Here is a 24,902-nt window from a genome sequence, read left to right on the forward strand (position 1 = left end):
TATGGTTTTGATTGTTCAATGTCCAAAAAAAGATTGTTTCTAAATGGTAGGAATAGGTGTGCTATTTAATAAACGTAATATTTCTGATGATTTACAGTGATTTATTTAGCTTCTTGTTCATTTCATGCATTGAACCATGGGAAAGTTGGCAAACTTGAAGTAAAAGATGTGTCCTTACAGGGGAAGGAGCTGTTGATCCTAATGACACCAATAGGGAAAGCACGCTGAATCAACTTGCAAAAACAGAGATTTCACTGTCTCTAACAAGCAAATATGAGTTACGAGAAGGTGAAGATCAGGATCTCAAAAGCCTGATGATAAAGTAAGTTTTGTTCAAAACCCTATATTCTGGAGATGCTTTTTTTTAAAAAAAAAACAAAGTTGCTTTCACCCTGCTGCCATGCCTGAGTGCATTTTTGAGGTGCTGAGTCCACTCAGTTTGCAAAAGCCAGTTTGTGTTCAGTTCTACTCAAACTTTTGCAAAAGTCACAGAAACTGTCAATTCTTCCAGAAAGCTTACAGAAAGATAAACATACTACCACTTGTCTTTTGGACCATTATCTAACCCAGCAAGTGCTTTTCCATGAAGTTGTAAAAGCACTCTGCTTTAAAACACCACAGCCTTGGGACAGCAGAGATGAAAAGCTGTCTAGCCTTGTAAGGGACAGACAGTATCACACGGTCCTCTCCTCCCCCTCAAAGAAAAACCCTTCCCTGACGTACTGCCATCAGGCGTTTGAACAGGATGCGACTGTCACTTCAGCAGGAATACTGCAAGCTTTTATCCGGGGAAAGAAAATTATGTTTATTCTACTTGGTGAGCAAATTAAGAAATGGCTACTGGGATACCCTGGGATATAGACTACTTTACAGTCGAAAATATTTTTATGAAAGCACCTCTCTTTTGAAGTTATTTCCAGCTGTCCAGAATAAGGATTGGCTTATATAAGATCCTGGTGCTTCCTGAACACGGGGGAGAACGGGATGCTGCTCTCCTCTATTACTATGCTTATTCTTACCCCACAAGTGTGAAGGTTAGAAGTTCAGTTTAAAGGGAAATACAGCATAAGGATTTTACACCTTTGCAAACACTAGCAGTGTAGATACAGGCTGTAATTCAACTCTAATCTGTTAGTATTTTTTTTCCAAATCAAAAATCAGTAAACTGAATTTATTAGGTAATATGTGAAGTTTTACGTCTGAAGAAAGTTCTTAGCTATAATGTCTGTAGTAAGTAGTGCAATTTCTATAAAAGCCATAAATGCCTGTTTAAAGTCTGGGAAAAAATCTAATTTTAAGTGCAAGAAAACTCTTACTATTTATCCTAAAAGGAAGGGGATTTTTCCACTGAAATTGTGCATATTTGATCTGAATCTTAAACAAGAAAACACTGAGGTTTTCCTGTAACTTGTTATCGAATATAATTCGTGATCTAAAGTAAAGGGACTGCAATAACAATGTCAAATCAAAACTGTGTTAGTCACTTGGTATTCCAGAGATCAAGACTCTAGAGCTGTTCCCAGGCCAGTTTTGTAATACGGATATGCCTGCCCCTGTCCCTTAAAAAAAAAAAGTGCTTCCTGTCCTTTTTTCCTCTGTGTAGGAGTAAAATGCTACCCCTTAATGGAATTCCTAAAAATATGCAAAATCAAGGCCAAAAGAAATGTCTTTAATCCTCTACAGTGTGTGGAAATATGTTGAAACAATAGCATGAGAATTGACGAAAGAATTTAACTTCTCTATTGCATAAGTGCTTTCAAGTAATATTTCTCATATTTTGAGGAAAATTAGTAAATAATCTGACAGAATAATTCGCAACCTGTGTTAAATTGCAGCCATATAGAAAGTTAAAATACTTAACGCTACCTTTTACACAAGAGATGTGCAAATACAGATGCTTAGCTTTTCTACCTTAGCTGTAGAGAAGTCTTTTACTGCAACTGTGAAATGTTAGCACCTGGCTGAAGTTCAAGTCACAGCTGATTCGCTGAATGTTTCTTGTTTCTCTGCAAGTGACACCCCTCTTCTATAGAAATATCATATATTTGCTTTTTAAATGGTTTTGTTAAGGCTTCTGTGAAGAACCCTGCGATTTGCTGGTAGCTGTGTCTAGAGGACTCTGTCAGGTGCCCGGTCTGCGTGGTTTGAGTGCGCGGGTGCCGTGTGCCATGCGGCAGGTGAAGGGGGATGCGTCCGGCCCCAGGTGGGGCGTTTCTGGAAAACAACAGAGCTGCGCAGGCTTGGTACGTGGGAAGAGGAAGCTGACGGCAGAGGAAGTGGCAATAAGCATTGTGTCTTATCGGCCACCGCAGCACCTGTTTCTAAGGCAGTGCATAAAACCACAACACTGTCCCATGTACGTTAACGTAGACCGTGGTGGTGGTGACCACCAAAGACTGACAAAGGTTGTGTCGGGCACAGAAAGCCAGCAATATGTTGATGTAGCCCAAATGAACCAACTTTAGCAAACCTTTCTGATTCTGTTTTGGGGTTTTTTTCCTGGCAAACTAGAGGGGATTCCAAGACAGTTTGTGAAGGAAAAATACATTTAACAGCAGTCCTTCAGAAGCTGTTGAATGTGCTAGAACCACTCAGTGCAGTTAACAGCAGCTCTGGATAAGCAAACTAGTTTCCAGGAGGTTTAGCACGTTGCCTTCTAACATGGAAGGAGCAGTGCTTCAGGTCTGCCTGCGCTGTCAGTCATGCCTACCCTGCTGCCCTTTCCATGGAAGCTTGGATCATACCCAAATACTCAGTGGTTTTGGATAATGTTGCCTGTATATGAGTAAATCTTTTGTCCCATTTCATTGCATTTTTATGAGAACTTCTAGTCTTGAAAACACCAACAAAAACCCCAACTTTACATAGGTAAACTATCATTTTAAACCAAGTCATGAGGTTTTATCACAGAAGCCTTGATCATATTTAGACATTTTCCTGGGAAACTTAAGCTGCATCTTCAAGTTTCTTCAATTTTTAAGAATAATGAGCTATATCTCATTTGTAACCGCGCCCTCTAAATTAAAAGAATTCTGTAGCAGGATGTTCTTGGAAGTATTATGGATGAAGAGGCAGCAGGAATGAGATAAATTCTTACCAAAAAAAGAACTGGTTTACATATCGGGGTGTACCAGCTTCCCTTTTTAGCAAGGAAATGCTTGCTGTCTGTTGCCGCTAGAGAAATATTTGCCCTTAAGTGGTGTGCATAAATGCACCGCGTCAGATGTAAAATTCCTTCAGAAGTTCAGCAGTTTTGAGTGCATTTCCACTTTATTCAGTAAATATGACCTTTAATGGAAGCGTGCATAGCTCAGGCTTTGCAAAGATTACATTCCTATCTGCCATTTTGTCATTATCATAATTAAAATCCACATGTGAGTTGTTGCTTGGATTTTTATTATGCTAACAATAACTGTTTTATTGTGCTAGTTGGTTAACTGTTTTCTAAAATAAAAGGGGGAAAAGTATGCATGTATTTCTCTATTCAGACCTGTGTAGAAACCAGATGTTCAACATTATTAATGGAAGCTCTGAAACATAAAAAGCTAGGAAACATAAACATTACCAAGTATCCATAATAAAGGGGGAGCTTGCTAGTTTTACCGTTTAAGAAATGAAATGCACAAGTGATCCAGTGACAACGGTTTTGTAATATCCATATATCCTTTTTAAAAGGACCAAAAGACTTATCGTGGATGTGATACGAACACAGCCAGGGGATACACTCTTAGAAATATTAGAAACACCAGCCACTGCACAACAGGTAAGTGCTATACTGTGCCTGAAAAGGGAAGAAAGTACATATTTTATTGCAGCTATTTGAAAGCCTTAATAGATCTCTGGCAGCTTTCTCCACCACAATGAAAACATTGTTGCTGGTTTTAGACTCTTCAGATCTAGAGTCTTCAAAATGTGAGACCTGCACATTTTCTTTTACTGTAAAATTGGTAACAGCTTCAGAGGAAAAGAAAAATTAAGTCTTGCTGTCAACTAGCACAACTGGAACAATTTTTTTTTGCTTACATTTTTTGTGTAAACAGGGTCTTTCCTTATGTTATAATACAATCAAATAGCCTGAGGTGAATCCTGCTAGATTTTTTTTTTTTTCTCATGAACTTCAGTATCTTAACTCAAGTTCCCTGATACCTAGTTTATTTGCTTAAGCAATACAAGCAAACATCTGCCTGGGGAACTACTGCTATCCTTGGTATGGGAATTGAGTGGGAAGAGCTTCCAGTTGAAGACTTCCCTGTAGATACTGACACACACAAAGCTACATTTCAATAATGTCCACATTTTAGCTTACCTCATTATGTGCGTATGCAAGCGACATCTGTGAGGTCTGGACAGTCCTTCCACAACTAAGTGAAGTCATTGAGTCGTCTGCTGATTTTAGACATGTTTTTATTAACTGAAATACATATCTGGGTGTTGTGATTATTACTTAGAGCATGTCAAAAGGCATGGTAAATGGAGCACTTTCAGACCATGTGGTAAGAGGATATAAATAAAGCCTGCACCTTGATTCTTGATACTCTCCTTTGAGAATTCAATGTACTTGAACACTTACCTATTATCGTGAGCTGGAAAATAATTGTTCTGAATTTTTTTTTTACCCAGGAATCTGAGCACTTGAAACTTGTAGAAAAACGTGCCATCTTAGATTCCAAAACTCCAGAGAAAATGAAGCACAGTCAGTCTATTTTTGAAGATGGGCAGCTACCAATAGAACAAAAGAAAAGGAAAATTCAGAGAAATCTCCGGATGCTGGAACAAGCAGGACGAGTCTCTTCAGCAACTAAGTACCAAGAAATTATAAATGAGATCGCTAAGGTAAACGGAACACGCGTCCCTGTATATTGATGGTTTTTAGGCATCTAGCCTAAATCCATTTCAGCTAGAGATGTACATTTTCCAGAGAATGCTAATTAAATCACTGAAGTATCCACATAAGAAACAAATCTTTGTTTTGCTGACAAAATAAGTGAGGGACAGTACTCTCATGCTAACTACCTGAACTGAATAACACAGAATTGTAGACTTTGTTATCCAGATCTGATATTGATGCTGTTTTAACTTCTCCAGTACAATGTGTTTCAATATAGCTTTTTATATTTTAAAAGGAATCAGAATTACCCATTAGAGTTTCCATTAATAATTAATGTAGTCTTGGTAAGGTTTAAAAAGACTTAACCCCAAAATTGATTGGTATTACACTGATTTGCAGTGGTTAGGCAGGACACAAGGAGAATAGTGGGCCAATGTGGTGCCCATCCTGGGGTTGAGAAAGCACCGGGCCTATTGCGTACAAATCGGCAAATCCTGTTCCAAATCCACACCCAATACTGGCTGTAAGAATCTTAGTGTATTGGATTGTCTTTAATTACTCATGAGTAATATTGGATTATCTTTCATTACTCATGAGTAAATTACTCATAGCTCACATGAGTGATTTACATATTATAAATATGTATTTTTTAAAGTTGCAAATATATTTCAATATATAAATGAGTAAATTACTCACGTGAGCTAAGTCTGTAATATAATTAAGTATGTCATGTTGCATCTAATCTGAAGTGCCATTTTAAAGCCCTGCTCGGTTCAGTTGTCTGCATCTGCTTCTACTTGAGACAAAACCATTCTACATATGTATCCAGTGCCCCATTCTTCTTTATTTCTTATCTATAAGCCCAATGCTTTGTTTTGACCCATTAAGGCAAACTGAAGATCGAGATGAGCCTTAGGACTGGAAGTTGCTTTTATTTCACTTTCTACTACCTCAACTCAACCATTACCTTCAACCCAAGCTTTAGTTTAGCAGTAGCTAGTTCTTACCTAGTAGAAGCCCAGGCTTTCATTTCGTAGGCATCTCACCAGAAACTAGCTGTGAGAAAGCTTCCATTTATAGCATGAAGACAACATCTTCCTAATGACTTCTGTGTCTGTCATGCCCTGGAGACCATAGCAGAGTTCAAGATACCACCACTTGCATACATGAGTAGCAATGTGATGTCTTCTGTACAGTCTCGAAAACTGTAGTACTCACTACTGCTATGGTGTTTGTGAGAACTAACATGGCAGTTCATGCTTTCTCTCAGTCATTAAGTCAGGTTGTATAATTACAGATTTGAATGGTAATAAGCTGAGACTTTTTCAAATATCAAATTAATAAAGCAATTACATTAATAAATTTATTTAGGATATCCGGAATCAAAGAAGATACAGACATCATCGAAAAGCTGAATTGGTGAAACTCCAGCAGACTTTGAATGCACTTAACTCCAAGACAGCATTTTATGAAGAACAAATTAATTATTACAACACCTATATAAAAACTTGTTTAGACAACTTAACAAGAAAGTGAGTTGAGTCTTCTTGTTTTTTAGTATTTCAATGTGTTTTATCAGGAGGGGAGAGCAGGTGTTAATCTGTAGTTGAAAGTTTTGATTCCAACAGATTTGACAATCCACGGATTTAAAAAGTCCTTGGGAGTTGTCACTGTGACCTGAGTCAAAACCTGGAAAGTAAAGTCTTGCATTTATTTAAAGCTGCCTTACAGAAAAAGGCCTGAGATGTATATGTGTTTTCAATATATTTAACTGGTGCTACTTTGCAGATCCATTAGCATGCTTTGAAGTCATGCAGTTTTGGGAAGTAATTATTGATTTTCTTCCTTCATTAAAAGGATTGGGTTTTCTCTTCAGTATGGAAAAGGGGAAATAAATGCCTAAAGAATTTTACTTTTCAGGTATGATGCAGTTACTCGAGAGCAAGCCAATGCCACTGAAGTGTCAAAGTGAAAACATTTTACTGACATAAACAGGAGTTTTCCCAGTGCATACCTCATTGATCCAAAAATGAACTCTAATGGCCAATCTCACTTAACACTATGTCACTGTATGCTTACAAATTGCTATTTTAAAGTGATGATTGTGGACTCCTTTGGATCAGTGTTGCATTTCACAATAGAGTTTAAACAAGTGCTAAAAAAGTTGATTCAAAATCATTGCCAAAATGTTTAGACTATTCACTGTGTGCTAAAGATCCCTCTAATTCTTAGATTTGTTTTGAATGTTAATTCTTTTCATTAATAGGAGTTCAAGAAGGCAAAGAGTGAGGGAAAGCTAAATATGGCTAGAAAAGTAGTTGCAGTATAAAAGACTTCATAGATAAATCAAAAGCCATTTTTCTTGTTCTCTTCCCAGAAATTCACGGAGGTCAATTAAACTAGATGGAAAAGAGGAGGTGAAGGGAAGCAGAAAGCTGAAGCAGGCCTCATTAAAATACACAGCTGCAAGACTGCATGAAAAAGGTGTCATCCTGGAAATTGAAGATCTTCAAACCAACCAGTAAGTGTGGTATAAAACAATTAAGAAGCTGTTGATTAGAAAATGCTCTGAAGGGGCCTGGCTTTTGTTAAAAGAAATCTTCGCAATTTCCTGTGCCACACCTAAAATTACCTCAGACTTTTAGATTCAGAAGAATCATAAAACCTAGTTGTCATAATTCATTTTTTCCCTTGGACCTCGCTATATGATTACCTTGGGAAAACATCTGAATAACCCTATTTTGGCATTAGCTTAGATGGAACCAGTACAAGTCTGGCAGCGCACTCACTGCTAATGACTGACTTGTTAAGCAGTTGTAGCAGTTATTTTTTTCATTTACTGACCAATTACTTTCATATAACTGAGTAAACATCTGGTTTTCTGCACTTCCTCACTATGGCAAGGTGAATGGATGTGGTGGTTTAACATCCCTATTGTATCTATCCATTTTGAGGCCGCGGTAGTAAAAACCTTCCATGCTCTGCACCCTTCCATCATCTTCTGCATGGAAAAAAGTTTTCCAGGTTGCAGTTTTTTTCCAAGTGGGTTCATCAGGCAGAGGAAGCCACATGAGGCGAACTGAAACCAGAGAAGAGTGTGTATGCACCTGCAAGGAGACACTAAGGCACAGCAGAACAAAAATCTGGCTGCCCTGTTCCTATGCTGTGGACACGTGGTCATTCTTGTTCCCCGAATTTCCCACAGCCCTTTTTTTTTTCCAATGTAAAAGACTTGAGAGCGCTGTATTCCATACTATATGTACACCAGAAAGTCTCCAAGAAGACACTGCAATAAGGATGGAGTTGTTCATTTGACACCATTTGCACTGCTTATGGTCAAAGTTCTTTTGTGTTCTGCATGCTTTTCCCCCAAACTGTCTCTGGACTATATAAATGGATACATAATCAATTACCCTTCTTTTTGTTTCGAGGTTTAAGAATGTGATGTTTGATATCACACCTGGAGAAGAAGTGGGTGACTTTGAAATCAAAGCAAAATTTCTGGGAGTTGAGATGGAAAAAGTGCAGCTCCATTTTCAGGTAGAGTTTGAATTTTTTTACTTTGCTATATAGTCACAGTGGCATTTTCTCTAAATATAAATTATTTCAGATCTTTTTATATGTATTCATGAACTATTCAATCAGCACAGAGCAGCAGATCATGTGGGGAATAACTATATAACCTCCATAGGATGCTGAGCACAGAGCTGGGTTCATGTATATATTAGGGCAACTGCATAAAACTAAATGCCACATTAGTTCAATGGCAAGCAGCAAATACCAACAGAAAATAAAAATACACAGGAAACAGCATTTCTTCTGGCTTGCTGTTACTGACAGTCTACAATTTCGGATCTAGAGGACATGCAATGTTTTCTACACCTATCCAACAGTTGCTTGTAATTGTTTAAGTTGTGAAAGACCTGGAGTTTGAGATGGTTATCACATGATGAAAATGACCCCATCTTGTTGCTGTACAGTACAGATTCAGAGACTAATGATTTTATTTCTGCTTACAGGACTTGCTTCAAATGCAGTATGAAGGTGTGGCTGTAATGAAAATGTTCGATAAAGCTAAAGTGAATGTGAATTTGCTTATATTCCTGTTGAATAAGAAGTTCTATGGAAAATGAGTGTCTTCAGATATCCTGAACTGCACCCATCAGTGGGAAGTCTATTCAGTATTTTTTTGCTTTTAAACATTTGTTTGAAGTTGTCGTTGGATGCTTTTTAACTTTAAAAAAACCCTAAAACACCAAATGTTCAGAGGAATGTACACAGTGCCTTTTCAGCATTGATAATGAAGCAGAAAAATAGGAAATAGATTAATTTAAACAGTTCCAGATTTCAATGGTGTTGGTACTTTCAAATCAAAATATTGTTTAGGACACTCAGCTATTGTGGTTGTATGGATTTTAAGGTAGGCAGAAATTGAATTTAGTTGAATATATAAACCTCCTCCTATTAAAACATTTTAAAATTACCTCAGATATATAATATAGTTCTTATTAGACTTTAAGTATTTACCAAAACAAATCCTAATTTGTTTCTAGGGGATAGTTGGCGCAAATATTTAGTTACATACTAAGCCTATTTTCTGGCAGTTGTCAGTTGTAAAGCAAACTTATTGTGCAATTCAAGAATTTTTATAGGTAATTATAAAGTGACAATAACGTCTTACTGTACAAAAATATATTTTGTGATTCATTCCTACTAAATGCACTACTGCCTCATGTAAAATGACATTTTCTACTTTCACAACCTTTGGAGTGGCATTGGGGAAATCTGAATAGTGAACAGTTGTTGTTCATTTTGAAGTATTTGAATACGTAAATTGTGCCTGTCTGTCTTTTTTGTAAGAAAATAAATGCAATAAAATCAGTATTTAGATTTTTTTTTTTTAATATTCTTTGGATATTCTTTGGAGATTGTTCTATGTAAAATAAACATTACCTAATTAAACTGGCTTGGTTCCTAAACTTCATTTAAAGGAGTTATTAAAGCAGCAATCCAGATGGCAGTGAAAGAGCCTTCTTTCAGTGGTTTTATAAAATTGAATCTAATTAAGGTTGATTGTCCTCGCAGTACACTTTGGGAAGGTTGCTCAGCAGTGAAGACTTCATGCCTTTATGCCATTGAACGTGATGATGATTTTGCTGATGAACTACCAATTATATCTACAGAGCAAAAGCGTGTACAGTAGGTAATGTGATAAATACATAAACCAAGAGAAAGTATTTCCTACTCTCACTTTCCTCGTGACAAACAAGGCATTCTGCAATGCATTGTAAAAGCAAATATTAAACAAATATTAATTCTGAAGGGGGAATAAAACACGATAAAGCCAGTGGCAGATACATAGACCACGAGTTTAGTTGGTATACTGACCTGTGGTATTATACAAGCTGAAAAAATGATTACACTTACTAGAGATATTCATTAATGCATGGCATTAAATTTGAACACTTGACGACCATAAAACAGCTAATATCCCAAATTAAAAGAGAAACAGCTCCTACGTGCTTCCATTTTTATTCTAGCTAGTTATGTATAAGCCATTTTAACATGACATAAATGCTGCAGTATTAATACCCTGGTTCACTTAAAATAGCTGGAAGGTGAAAGCAGCACTTTACTTTTACTTCCAAAGGAGAGAAGTGAATTGTACTTGAATATGAATTAAACTCACAATCGTTTGTTTCCCTTTTTATTTGTAACAGACTTGACTAAGCCCTACGTATTTTTGACAAATTCTAGCTGAGCCGGTAAGTCCGCACAGGTGAGATGTTGATCCTAAGACCAGACCTTTGAGGTAATGTGTCAAAAGCCTGGAGTTCTGCTGGTGAGACACACTAGAGCCCCACAGCCTTTGCTGGGAGTAAGTCACCCCTAGGTACGCTGTTTTGTGTAACACACTCGACACGTCTAGTGACTGCTTAGTTCTAACGTGAACAGCATGTCCCTCAGTTATTTCCTGATGTACGCAAGCTGAGGAAAGCTTATTTGGTGCCCAAGTAATGACACATGAAAGGTACAGTCTGTGTGCTAGCACTCACCTTTTCCAACCATTTCTTGGGCTTCCTGCTCTTCTAGTGCACATCAAAGAGTAATTTCCATTTAATGCCTCTAAACTCCTTTAGAAGCTTTTCTCTTAATTAACTAGTTCAGTTCAGGGCCTGAACCCAGCTAAACAGGACTGACCACAATGATTCCTACCTAAATATAAGATTGACAGTAGTACCAAGTACCACGCAAAGGAGCAAAGTAATTTTGTGCCCACCCACTGCTGTCCTATGCTGCTGACAGCTACTAAATACAAAAAAGAAGAAGGGCTTTTTGGAGGCTGCTCTAAGGTGCAATTTAGAATCTTCAAAGTTAGATAGGACTTGATGAAACCAGTTTCATTCATGAAATGGTCTTGTGGAAAGACTTGCATTGCTGGTGCAAAACCTGAGGAAAAAGCCAGTACAGCTGAATAGAGCCTAGGCATCAGTTGTCACCATAGGAGAAAATGCATTTTTCCTTGAAAGACTTGCCTATCTCTCAACTTTGTCTTCCTTAATCCGTGCTAGTGAAAAGAAATTATAATAGCCAATAGTCCTAGTCTGTTAGCCCCGCCATTTGCATTTTTCTACCGCACGTCTTTAGAGCTGACTGAGTGCTTGGCAGCTAACTTAGCTTATTTTGGAACTTACCCGTTCTGGTGGGGTTCTGAAGCTCCAAAACTACCTACAAAATTGCAGAACAACATCCTTCTTCTTTGGCCAAGCAGGCAGAAACACCATCACAAGCAACAGCTTTGTTCTGTTTCACTTTGCGTTTACCTGCAAACCTTCTTCTTTAGCTGACTTTTTTAAAAAGATTTCAGGGACAACACAACAAACTTCCCTCTAACAGCAAATCTAAAGAGTGACAGTCACATCTGATTTCAAAAAGTTTATAACTAGATAGACAACCCTCTTCCTGGAGGTCTGATTTTGCCTCTGAGATATGCTTCTAACCTCATCCTCTTCGAGCAGTAACTACCCACGCCAGGCATGTACCAGGCTAATCTGTATATTAAATAGCAGAAAGATGTCTCCTTCCCCAAACAGTAATGATGAAGCAATCTTACTAGATAGTTGTAGGCTTTTTTGGTAGACCTAATGTATTTAACATGAAGGAAGTTTTGTCCTGTAACTTGCTTCTGCCAAAAAACAAAGCTCTGAAAAAGGTGCAAGAAGTAGGATTAAAAAGTGGTAACTGGTAAAGTTCATGACTTTAAAAGTCATGACTCTTCACCTCCGTTACAATCAGTTTATCTAGAGAGAAAGCGGCAAGCAGCAAGCTGACTTGCGTAACTACAGGATACAAAAATTAACTTCAATTCGGTTCCCATATGCAGGCAGAAAATTTAACAAACAAACACAGGGGTTTTTTCATTCACTCGCGTATGTTTACAGTAATCTAACTTACAAAGAAGAAAGGACATGGCCCTATGACTGTTCCTTACATCTGCAACTAACTCCCTGCAGATACAATCCGAGTTTCCTTTCATATCTTTCACAAAATCAGTAGACTCGTTTATCCCTCAAGCACTGGCCCACTGGTTAAGGCTTCTTGAAACTTAAATAAAAATACTGGAAATGTATGCTTTTCTGATGTCTGGTATAACATTTGCAAATACACATTTATTTTAAGAAAGACTGATATTTTGGGTTTAGAAATTTTGAAGTGTTACCTTCGGGTACGTTTATAGAGCTGTGAGACCACAGGAATGCCCAGGAAGAGCTTCACTGCCTTCTCCCAAATAGATGAAATTATCTCTGATTAAGGTATTTTCTCAATAGATGAAGAACAACAGTTCATGATTAAATATAAGGTGTTTTGTGTGCATTCCCTAGTGTTTTTGGGATGACAGAGCTGTAGAAAGGCTGGCCAGCTGTAAAACTTGTATTTATAACTTGCCCTACACAAATCGATGTCAGCCTTGCCAGTGCTGTAACGTAGCAAGTGGTAGAATTGTGGGAACAACATCACAGACGCAGAACTTACTGGGAACCAGTACTTGCGATCAGGAGTATTTATTTTCCATGGTTTTTACTCTCAGTTAAGAGCAAAGGTCAGTGCTTCTGCAGTAGTAAAGGCACTTCATACGTATGAACAAGTTCTAAATGAAGCTCCCCCCCTGGCCTTTTTTTGTCTGTATTGCTGTAAACAGAAGGATATACCACTGAGGACAGGACAGCATACCCTAGCAAACGAAAGAGTGTAAAGCTTTTGTCTGTGTTATAGGCCTAAGAAATACAAAGCACTCAAACCACCAGTGGAATAAGTATTTTCAAAGAAAAGAGCCTAAATAATAGCTGCAAAGTTACCAAAATGTTTTCCTCTATAGCTTTCATATAGGTTTCAGTTCAACCAGCTCTTGATTCATGAGCAGCTCTGAAGGACAGCACAAGCTTTCTTGTCCAAGGCACTGGAGTTCAGGAGTGGCACCGCTTCCTCAGGGGTCTTGCAAGAACAGGCACGAGGACTGCAAAGCTGGGCAATGAATCGCTTTTAGGTTGCCCTGTATTTGCAAGAGCAGTCAGTTTACTGAACACATGCAATATAAGCAAGCTTTGATGTTGTCTGCTTTATACAAAGCAGATCCACGTAAGAAGGAGCTTTTCCGAATGAGTGTGATCTTTCAATTATGAGCAATGCACATATTTCAGCTGGCCTTGTAACTGTACTCCTGTGGGGCATTAGCAATTTGGATTGCACAACAAAATCTGGCAAATTTAGCCTAGAGTAATTCCTTGCGAACGACCTCTGCACCTCCTGCCTCCTCCCCCTGCCCGAGCCCACGACCCCTTTCCATTTTCCGGCCGGGTGCGAGCGCTTTCCGCTGCCGTTTCCGCAGCGCGGGGGCCGCTGCCCGGGTCGCTGTGCTGCGGGGGCGGCCGGCTCTGCCCCCGCGCCCCCCACGGACCTCCCGCTGCCGCCGAGGCCCGGCTCCCCTCCCCGCCCCCGCGGCGGGCGGCGCGGGGCCGGTGCGCAGCCCCCCCCTCCGCCGGGGCGGCGCGGCAGGAAGCCACCCCCGCCTCCCCCGCCGCCGGAGGAAGCCTCGGCGGCCCCGCGGCGGCCCTTCCCCAGCCCCAGCCTCCCGCCGGTAGCCAGCGGCCGCGCCTCGCCTGCACTCGCGTCCCCCTGCGCTGGACGGACGGAGGGAGCGGAGGGAGCTCCCGGTGGCCCGGACCCCCGCCCCGGCGCGGCGGCCATGGGGCCGCGGGCGCTGCCCGCGCTGCTCTGCGCCCTGGCGGCCCTCGGCGGCCCGCGCCCGCCGCCCGCCGCCGCGGCCCGCGCCGGTGAGTCGCCGCCCCCCCCCGCGCGGGGGGGCTGCCCGGGGGGGATGGGGGGGATGGAGGGGAGAGAGGGGCGCCCCCTGCCCGGCCGGGTCCGAGCGCTCCCGTCCCGCCTGGGCTCCCCGGGGAAGCGGTGGCCGGGCGGCCCGGCGGGCGCCGGGCGAGGAGCCCGGCGGTCGGCGGGCTGCGGGCGGCGGCGCCGGCGCCGTGTGCCTTGGCAGCGGTGCCGGAGCCCTGCCCTCGGCAAGGGAACTAAAATACGCGTTAGCGCACGCGTAGCCCGGGGAAGGGTCTCCCGCTTTGAGGTTTTAACTGGAGCTTAGGATCGCGTTTTCTTTGGCGTCGTGAAACGCTGCTCTAGGTTTTTTCTCATAGCAGGGGCAAGAGAACAGGCTAAAAGATAGTTAGCCTGGGTAAGGCAATGCCAGAGAGGTGCTTTTTTGAGAACTATAATTCTTTCTGAAATACATAGATCTGAGAAGGACGCAGTGCCACAGGTAAGGTTATTGATGGTGAAGAATGGTTTGCAGTTGTCCCATGGCTAAGGCAGCCATGCAACACCAAGTTATGATGGAAAGAAGTGACCTGGCTGGTGAGACGTGCTGGTGGACTTCCTTAAAAAACTGACATTGCCTTTCATTAACAACTTCAGAAGATAGACTGCCAGCTGAATTTGTAGGTAGTGCAAAGTTTGGAAGATCTGCCAGCATGAAATAGTGCAGAATATCCACCCCAAGTAGATGACCTTCATGGTTATTCAATTAGAAATAGCACTAATGGCAACATCAGTGCTATAACTGCTGAGACCTTGGATCCGTCTAGCACAGAGCTTGTCTGACAATGCAGATGCCGAGGGAAGGAAGGTAAAAGAAGACCTGCATGCATGTAACCTCCCAGTTTCTGGTAGAGGTACAGCAGTAGAAGGGGCAAGATTATGCATTTAGAGATTAGCAACGATTTTTTCTGTAAAATTCAGTTTAACATTTCTTTCAATCACATAGTGATCATAGCGCCGCTGTACAAATAACTTAGCCCCATGAGATGTCTGCTGGGAAGACTTGGTTCAAGCTCTATGTACAGAAGAGGGCTGATTAGACGAACAGCTAGGGGAAATTTCAGAGCGTGGTATACTTTGACTGCGAAAATGAAGGCTGAAAGGGACAGAGCTAGTGTTTGTAATTATGCTGAGAGAGCAGTATCAGAGAGGGCAAATAATTTTGGCTAAACAACTTTTTGGCACGAGGACAAATGGGAGTGAAGAGACCACACCCATGTTCATATTGGAAGTCTAAGGAAAATGTCCTTACAAAGAAAAGGGGGGAGAGGGGCAAAAGACAAACTATAATGTAATGCTGGAAAAAAGATTGTACTGTGAGATGCTATTCTTCCAGTTTATGGAAACATTCAAACTTGTTCTCCTGCCTATTGCAATTATAGTCTTCGTTAAAGAGCACCCCAAATTACCCTATTTATTTGCTGCTTCATTAGGAAATAATGATCGAAATAGTTACTGTATTACATCACTAGGAAAAGAAAAATTCAATACAAGTTACTTTAGGCCCAATAGGACTAATAAAGCCTGGCCATCTGAACATGTTTTCTGCTCCCCTTGTGCTCGCTCCCACTGTAGTAATATCATTTCCTCACTGTCCCAGATAAGCTTCCCTGTTTCCACCAAAATGTACTTAGTTCCCATTGCCTGTGCACTGCTGTATCCCCAGGTCTGCTCTGCCCTTGCACCTGCGGCTTCTCCCCCCGCTTTTCCCTTGGTCCTTCAATATCCACGGTTCTCACCTTATGACCTGTGCCGCTCCTGCGGGTGGGTGAAAAAGCAATGGCTTGGGAGCAAGTTGGCGCTAGGTGGTTGCAGATTAGCCGACCAGGTGCTGCCGAGGTGGCTGGCTGAGATCTGAACCTGCCCAGACTTTCCTGCGTTCAGAAAGCATGAAGTGCACGACTGTTTTTTCTAGTAATACACAGATGCTGTGTCATACAAACGTACAAGCAGCTTTGCAAAGGAAAAGAACTGATGTGTGGCTATCAATCTTTTAAATTAAAATTAAATTGAATTTCATCAAGTTTAAATTTCCACTATATTATCAAGCGGCAAAGAAATAGCAAGTTTGAGGTCTCATGGCATTTTTCCATAGAGCTGGCTTTCAAGTAGTACCTCATGTCATCTAAGGTCAAGGTGGAGGCATGGACTGAGCACAGGACATCAGCATGGAGGTGTTGTTAACAGCATCAAGATTGAGTTCAACTCTGAACTTAGAAAGTCTTTGCTTATACAAAGAACATGTAGTTTTCACCGAGTTAAAGTATTATTCCAGAGAATTTTAACTAAACTAAAATTATTTATGAAATGTCCTGAATTATTGTAATAGAATTCTACTTTCAGAAAAGTTTGATAATGGAGTAATGCAGACTCTAAATCCTTTCATCTAAGAAAGCTGTGAATACGTTAGCTCCGAGAATTCAGGATATAATTAAAATTATTAGCAATGTTCGAGTAACTGTAAGCAATAGCTAAGACAAAGGTCAGTAGTCGATAAAAGATAACTGGCCCAATCATCATTTTTTTCCTTTAGCGTATTTTCATACTGTTCTAAGTTAGGAGTCACTGACGAGAAATGGGTTAGGTTACCAACCGCTTCCGCATTAAGGAGACTTAACCTCAGTCATTAAGGGTCAGTGGGTCTGACTGGTTTGCTCACTAGTCCTCAAAAAGTGAGGCACTGCAGTGCTTCCTCTGTGGCTTCCCTGCAGCACTGCTAGCTCAGGTGAGACAGCACAGGCGAAGCCCTTCAAAGTTCAGGGATACTGGGATGAGAGAGGTGCTTGCTGGAAGCACCCCAGTTACCACGTCATGCAGAGTCATCTTGGCAATACAGTTCCTGACTCCAGATACAGGTTTACCCTCCCTTTCATCAAGTACATTTATATCTGAGTTCCCAAAAAACATGCTTTCCTCACATGAAACCATGTCACCTCTTCACTTGGTTCTCCACACTGTTCTTCAGTGGTGGAGGAACCAAGAAGGACACGTGGACCTTCGGGGACTAGGATCGTCATTGTCTCCCATTTCAGAAATTTTCTATTTTAGAAATGTCAGTGGAAGAAATATGTATTCACAGCATTCAAAGTCCTGAATTCATAAAACTTGTATGTACTAGAGATACCAGAGGTGCTGTTCAAGCTTTTTCATCACTCTTACTGATGTTTTTACCATGGAGACTTGCCAATGGGCATGAGAAATTTTTTTTTTTCATTCAAGTATAATTACGATCCTCCCAAAAGAGATGAATACCAATGGTGTCAGTTGTGACAGGTTTCTATTGCAATGATCATTAAGTACGGGAAATCACCTAACTATTCAATGTCAGCCACAGGCGAACGGATGAGTATCGACCACAGGCTGAAGTTAAAGGTGTTAAATATAACTTGTGCTGCTCCTGAACTGCTGAACTAGGAGCTGACTCCTTGAGCCATCCAACTGCTTGGACTAAACTTTTAGTGTAAGGTTAAAGATGAAGGATCTACAGTTTTGCCTTTTGTTACTGTTCTCTTTTAGATGGCAGAATAGACTCTTCTATAAATTGGTTTAGTGCCCTTCTGTGCAAACACTGAAATCTCACTTACTTCTGTGCATTTGTGTTTCAGTATAAGTACTAAATTGTTCCCATTGCCGTCTGTGCAACAAGCTCCCAGGCTCAAATTCTCATCCAGCATCTTTTTTTCTGGCCTGCAGAGGTTGCAATCTAGTCACTTTGCGAACAAAAATCATTATCTCAAACACTTCCCCTCTTTTGTCCCCTCTGCCCCTAGAATGCTGCTGTGACACAGCATGGTACATAGAGTACAGCAGCTTTAAAAAGTCCCCAAACTTCCCTACCACTCCTCTGATCTCCCCCCACATTCAAGTCTGAATCTCACCAAAATTCAAGCTGGGCAGGGCCCTTCTCGCACAGCCTGCGCACAAAGGGAGGTAACTGCCTGCTTAAAGCTGCAACCACTCCTCTCTTTGCCCTCTGCCTCCTTCAGATGCCTTTGTTCTCATCTGCATAAAAAAAGGGTTTGAATTACTGTTGAACAAATGATTGCTTCTAACAAATAGCATCTTACACGGGTGAATCATGCCTACGTACTTTCAGCTCACTGATTTAAGCTAACCTTCATTTTTATTTTAGTTGTCTACGATTCAACAAAGGATCAGTTGCACAGCTAAGTAGATGAATGATTATTTAAGTAGTAGTAACTCTGTCACTTCTGTCTGCCCATAATATGTTTGAATTATCCTATGCCTAACTAGATTGTTAAAGCCGAAAACAAGAGTCTTCCAAAATAAGTCTCCCTACAAACACCTTTTCTGAAATAATGTCTAAAGTAGCTCTTCTGATTGTTTGTGGGGTTTTTTTTAGATAAATAAATCCATACCACACATTCAAGACTTTGTAACGCTAAATTCCTAATTTGTTACAGCTACATTCAAAAAGCAGAGATACGCTGTCCTGACACTTTTCTTCGCAGCCACAGTCACCAAACCATGCTTTAGAAGACTCTGCCATAGAGGGAACACTAGTGGCAGGCTTCAGGAGTGCCGCGAGGGCACACTGGACACATGCTGTCCTCCATGCACACTGTAGGGCAGGATAAGTAGAACTGGGGAAATGTTTCAGTGCAATCTGTGGGTACCTGTCTGATGCAAGCAAAAGGTCCACGTCTGCCTTGAGAACCGCATGCAGACTTCTGCTATCTGTCTTGATGGGGGCTGTCAGGTTGAGAAGGATGTCTCCAGAGCACAGAGAAATATCTCAGTAATTTGATGTTTTAATTACACTTTAACTTTTTGTTACTTTGGTGATGAGTACTTCTAATGGGAATTTTGTGTATGAATACCAGTATTTATCCAGCACATCATTTCTTACAAACTGTATGAAGGGTCTGGCAAAGACAGTTCAAGGGTGGCAAATTTACTGTTGTATTTCTGTCAAAGTAGTCCAAAGAGAACATAGATGAGATTGGGTCCTTAAGCACAGATAGAGTCCCTATCATAAAAAGCTTCCAAACTAAGAGATATGAGACAAAGGAGGACATCTTACCCAAACTTCTAGCAGGAGCTAAAGCAAAAAGGGCTGGACTAACATCTATAGGCAGTCTGTGCTTTGAATCAGGAATTAATCTTATTATTTTGTGTTGCTAATATGATCTTAGCTTTCCTTTTTGAAAAGTGTTTTTGCTTCCCCATAGTATGTAAACATTTGCTTATTAATCTTTATACTTTCTTATTTTTCAGCCTTCCCATATAACGGCAGCATACCGCAGGTCAGAAGTTTTGTACTCTCTTTCGTAAGTCACCAGGATGACCCTATACCTACTTACGGTGACACTGAAAATGACTCAGAAGTCGGATCAGGAGCCACCAATCAGACTGGATTGCCCCTACGTGAACAACGAACAGTGTCAGTGCGAACAGCAAGATACCTCACTAGTCCGTGGCTGACGCGTTTTGTTCCTTCAGTTTACACCTTAGTGCTTGTGCTGAGTCTCCCTCTGAACATTACAGCGATACTGGTGTTTCTGAAAAAAATGAAAATTGAAAAGCCAGCTGTAGTATACATGCTGAATTTGGCCCTGGCGGATGTCTTGTTTGTAAGCGTGCTTCCTTTCAAGATTGCTTATCACTTTTCTGGAAATGACTGGGTTTTTGGACCTCAGATGTGCCGTTTCATCACTGCTGCCTTCTACTGTAACATGTACTGTTCAATAATGCTTATGACGAGCATAAGCTTCGATCGCTTCTTGGCAGTGGTGTATCCCATGCAGTCTCTTGGCTGGCGTACATTAACACGTGCCTCACTGATTTGTTTCATCATATGGCTTGTAGCAATAACTGGGGTTATACCTTTTCTCATCAGAGAGCAAACGATGGAAATACCCAAGTTAAATATAACTACTTGCCATGATGTGCTAAGAGAATCTGAACTTCACGGCTATTACCTCCACTTCTTCTCCATCTTCTCTTCTGTGTTTTTTGTAGTGCCATTTATAATTTCTACTGTCTGTTACGTGTGTATCATTCGATGTCTTAGTTCTTCTACCATTGTTGCAAAACAAAATAAGAAGACACGTGCCTTGCTCTTGTGTGTGGCTGTTTTTTCTGTTTTTGTTATTTGCTTTGCACCAACAAATGTCCTCCTGTTAATTCATTATATCCATTTTTCTTATGACAACAGCTTAGAGTATCTCTACTTTGCCTATCTACTCTGTGTTTGTATCAGCAGCATTAGCTGTTGCATTGACCCCTTTATTTACTACTACGCTTCTTCTCAGTATCAGAGACAACTTTTCAGTCTCTTCCATTGTAAAGAGACTTTCGATCCTAACAGTAGTAACAGCAGTGGCCAGTCAATGTCTACCACTAGTAGAAGGGCTACGTGCTCTACTAATGTGAATAACAGTGTCTACAGGAAATTACTAGCAATGCATTGAGATAATGTGTCTTACACATGCTTAATTTTTAGACAATTTCAGACAAAAAAAGACTGTATTGTATCCAAGAAATGCAAAACCTTAAACCAAGTTATTGTATAATACATAGTTCTATGGATTCAATTATAGTAATGCACAATTCAAATTGTAACTCTGTATATGTATATATATAGTATATGTAAATAGGTTAATGTAGAGGGGAAAAGTAATCTCTTAATAATAGTTTTGAGTGTTTTTCAAATAAACTCCTTTTTTCAGACAAATCCTTTGCATTGTTAATTCAGTTTATTGCAGGGGTTTTATGAAATCCCATTTTAGGATTTTTAGCTGTGTCAGGTTGATTAAATTCTTACTTAAGGAACCACTCCATCTATGCAGTACTTCCTGAAGAAAGTGAAGATGTCTTTCTGGGCTTTTTTTTTCCCTGTATGTCATTATTTCTGGAATTATCTGTAAACTTAATTTTCTTAGCATTACTTCAGATCTTGGACCCTGAAACTGCTCGTTTTACATTTTTATACATTCCACTTTAAAACAGTATGTTTTTAGGAATGTAAGCAAATGAAAACCAGCTATTGATTGGTGTAATGTGTCAGAGGAGATAATTCTCAGCAGCTGGAACTAGCTTTTGTTTTGGTGTTCCTGCCATTAGTGTATGCTAGGCATCTTGGTTAGGAATGTGGTATTTTTCACAATTAATTTAATGAAAAATTGTGAAATTTTGTTTCACAATAAATCAATGTTGAATGGCTCTCCAGAAACTATACTGAAAAAGCTGTATTCATCATCTTGTTATGCAGTTTGCAAACGTGTGCTTTCTTGCACATGATTAATCTTCATGCACATGTTTAGGACTTGGAAATATCCTTTATCCCTGCCAAGTCTGGATGTTTTTTGTATTTTACATTGTGTCCACGTCTACTAAAATTGCAGTGGTGTAAAGCCCAATAGCTAACTTTATTCTGTGTAGCATTCTTTTACTACAAAGGACGCTAAAGCCAAATAACAGGAAATCAGTTTTAGAAATAAGCGTGTAGGTAGTAGGACTGTATATGAAAATGAAAACTAAACTAAGCAGGAATTTGGTTAATGTAGGATTTGCCATAGGAATCTGCCAGGAAGTACAGCAATGGATAAAAGCTGTTTTGAGTCCAGCACAAGTGTTAAGAAACCTAATCTTTCTGCATACAGTGTGACAGTGAGAAACTTCTTTCTAACCACGTCTTGTTGGTTTGTGTCTGTTCCTTAACGGACTTAAGCATAATTAAATATTGCATTAGCAGGGTCTCTCTAGACTTTTATTCTCAAGTATTTCCCACTTTCTAAGTACATGAGCGCTAAAAATATATGAATATACAGTCTGTAAGGCTAAAACCCCACAAATGTTTATGAGACATATTCAGATACATTCTCATTTTGTTTAATATCATATTGGGGTGGGTTTGGTTTTCAGCAAAATCCAAATGCATCCTAAAACTATGGACATCCACTTCCTGGCAGCAGAAAAAATTACCTCTGTGCTTCCTGTAGGTACAGGCTCGGGGACTGCTTTTTAGATCTATTACATAGTTGGGATTTTTTTCAATGTCGTGATACTTTGTTTCACGATAGTGGTTTATTTTTAGGAAGCCAAAAGAGACTGTCTAGTCTGCTTTGCAAGGGGCAGTATTACGTGCTAGGAGGCAGGGAAAGGTATGTGGAAAACAGCTCGGCAGTCATAGCGATTACTTACTTCGTTTTGCTCTGTGCTTGGGCAGTTTCACTTGCGACCTCTTTGTGCTCGAGAACATTTGCACATGGGCAATTTCTTCCTACCTTGTAGGGTGAAAAAATGAGAGGGGTGAATGCAACTGTTTATCCTCATGGCTAAGAGCATCAACAAAGATCCTGAATAAGAACGACCAAAAAAGATTTTATGCATGTTTGTAAACCAGCATCCCAGCTCTGCCACGCACACTGCTGAAGTTGGGTTTGCTGACGTTTTTGGCTTGCACAGAAAAAAAAAAAAAAACACAAAACAGGAAAGGCTGTTACAGCACAGAACCCTTAAATAAAAAGGACTTACAAATCTAACTAGACTACTTGACTTCTTCGTAACTAGCTAAAGTGCTGAAGTTGCCTTTAGAAAGTATTTTTATGTTGCCTAAGCATGTTTGAAAACACAACCCTTGACAGGCTTGAGGAATGCGCCCATGTGAACCTCATGAGGTTCAACAAGGCCAAGTGCAGGTTCCTGCACCTGGGTCGGGGCAACCCCCAGCATCAATACAGGCTGGGAGATGAAGGGATTGAGAGCAGCCCTGCTGAGAAGGACTGGGGGGTACTGGTGGATGAAAAGCTGGACATGAGCTGGCAACGAGCGCTCACAGCCCAGAAAGCCAACTGTATCCTGGGCTGCACCAAAAGAAACGTGGCCAGCAGGTCGAGGGAGGTGATTCTGCCCCTCTACTCTGCTCTGGTGAGACCCCACCTGGAGTACTGCGTCCAGCTCTGGAGCCCTCAGCACAGCACCCGGTTGGAGAGGGCCACAAAAATGACCAGGGGGATGGAACACCACTTCAAGGAAAGCTGAGAGAGTTGGGGTTGTTCAGCCTGGAGAAGAGAAGGCTTCGGGGAGACCTTATTGCAGACTTTCAGTATATAAAAGGGCTTATAAGAAAGATAGAGGGAGACTTTTTACCAGGGCCTGTAGTGACAGGACAAGGGCTAATGATTTTGAACTGAAAGAGGGTAGGTTTAGATCAGGAAGAAATTTTTTATGGTAAGGGTGGTAAGACGCTGGAACAGGTTGCCCAGAAAAGTTGGGGATGCTCCATCCCTGGAAGTGTTCAAGGTCAGGTTGGACAGGGCTTTGAGCAACCTAATCTAGTGAAAGATATCCCTGCCCATGGCAGGGAGTTGGACTAGATGATCCTTTCCAACCCAAACCATTCAATGACACAAGCATAGGCATCCTACTCATATTGATCCTCTGCAAGTGCTTCTAGTAAGCTTCTTGCTAGACTGCAAATGTGTATTTCTGCTACATATGGAGAGGTGATTAACAAGTCAATTGCCGCAGAGCATAATACTTGCTAAAACATAGAGCAAATATCACCTTTTCATAGCAAATGAAGCATTAATAGTTATTCCCTCTTTTAAGCTAGTGTCACACCTCTGCCTTCTGTTTGTATTTTGTTGAGGCTCCAGCCTCGATGGATTGCAAAAATAAGCACACTGCTATGTGACTGGGGAGTCTCATACCAAGGCCAATAGCAGCTCAGCTCTTACTGAATTTGGCATTTCTGTGCAACCACTTAATTGGAACGTGCTACAGGTCTCAGTGTCTGCTTTTGCTTGATGGCAAGATGCTGCTTGTATTCGATTTGGTGGTCCTGCTCAAGCAGCAGCAGTTTATGGAGCCAAACTCAGGCACAAACAGCATTTGCAAAACAGGTTATAACCACTGAACATGGCCATGCAGCAAAGCACAATGTGGTAGCCTTTCAAGGAAGCTGAACCAGAAAAGTACTGCAATTTAGACTGACATGCTTAAGCTAACAGGAGAAGCTAACCATTTCTTCATGCTTAATGCACCCTTGCACTGCTAGCTGGGAAAGAAAATGAATGGCTTGTTTCAGGGGGAAGGGGAAGGAGCGAAAATCCGACCAAAAGAAATGAAACCCATTGATGTTACACGCTGTTTCACCCATACCTTCTCTTCCTCATTCTTCTTTTTTTTTTTTTTTTGTAATGTCAGGGTTAAGCTGCATCATTTTCTGTATGAAGGAAGCTAACAAACTTGTGCCAAATAACATTTGTAGGTGAGGAGGCGTCAGGCACTAAACATGCATATGAAAGCTTGCTAATATTCCAGACATGCCAGCTTCATGTTGTAGCAATATTGGCAGGGGCAAGATTTGTAATCAGTGTGGCTTCTGTTGGCAAAATACCTCATATAGCGGCTGTCACTAGTATAACTTATTTCACAGGGGAAGTGTTGCTTAATTTAGCATGGCAAGGATTTTGCAGGGATTGGTACATTCACACTAGAAGCATTTTATCAGTTAACGCCAAGCATGCATCTGCCTTATAACCTGCTCCCTGCAGCTTGACTGCAGACAAGAATGGTCTTGCTGGCTGTTAGTTCTGTTTCCCTATTTAGTTGAACCCTAGCCAGAAATGTGAGCATGGCTGCAAAGTGTGTTCATGATGGTTTGCATCAGGCAAACTGGATCAGGTGACTGGATCTCTTCCTACCTGAGATGGGATCCAGA

The 24,902-nt window shown here is 40.8% G+C and overlaps 2 protein-coding genes across 3 annotated transcripts in view; both read left to right on the forward strand.

The window, feature by feature from the left end:
• Window positions 1-9,794, forward strand: part of IQGAP2 (IQ motif containing GTPase activating protein 2) — a 130,395-nt gene extending 120,601 nt beyond the window's left edge. For both annotated transcript variants that reach the window (XM_075137934.1, XM_075137935.1), the window contains 7 exons: window positions 181-322; window positions 3,676-3,763; window positions 4,621-4,833; window positions 6,200-6,360; window positions 7,206-7,349; window positions 8,260-8,368; window positions 8,848-9,794. In XM_075137934.1, coding sequence (XP_074994035.1) covers window positions 181-322; window positions 3,676-3,763; window positions 4,621-4,833; window positions 6,200-6,360; window positions 7,206-7,349; window positions 8,260-8,368; window positions 8,848-8,961 — 971 coding nt within the window. In that variant the 3' untranslated portion in view covers window positions 8,962-9,794. The remainder of the gene's footprint in view (window positions 1-180; window positions 323-3,675; window positions 3,764-4,620; window positions 4,834-6,199; window positions 6,361-7,205; window positions 7,350-8,259; window positions 8,369-8,847) is intronic.
• Window positions 9,795-13,929: 4,135 nt separating this feature from the next.
• F2R (coagulation factor II thrombin receptor) lies at window positions 13,930-20,909 on the forward strand. The gene is made up of 2 exons (XM_075136290.1): window positions 13,930-14,160; window positions 19,451-20,909. Exons 1-2 carry the CDS (start codon window positions 14,073-14,075, stop codon window positions 20,644-20,646), a joined length of 1,284 nt encoding a protein of 427 aa, XP_074992391.1. The 5' UTR covers window positions 13,930-14,072; the 3' UTR covers window positions 20,647-20,909.
• The last annotated feature ends 3,993 nt before the right edge of the window (window positions 20,910-24,902 follow it).

Source organism: Calonectris borealis, chromosome Z, assembly GCF_964195595.1.
Source record: "Calonectris borealis chromosome Z, bCalBor7.hap1.2, whole genome shotgun sequence".
Lineage (NCBI taxonomy): Eukaryota > Metazoa > Chordata > Aves > Procellariiformes > Procellariidae > Calonectris > Calonectris borealis.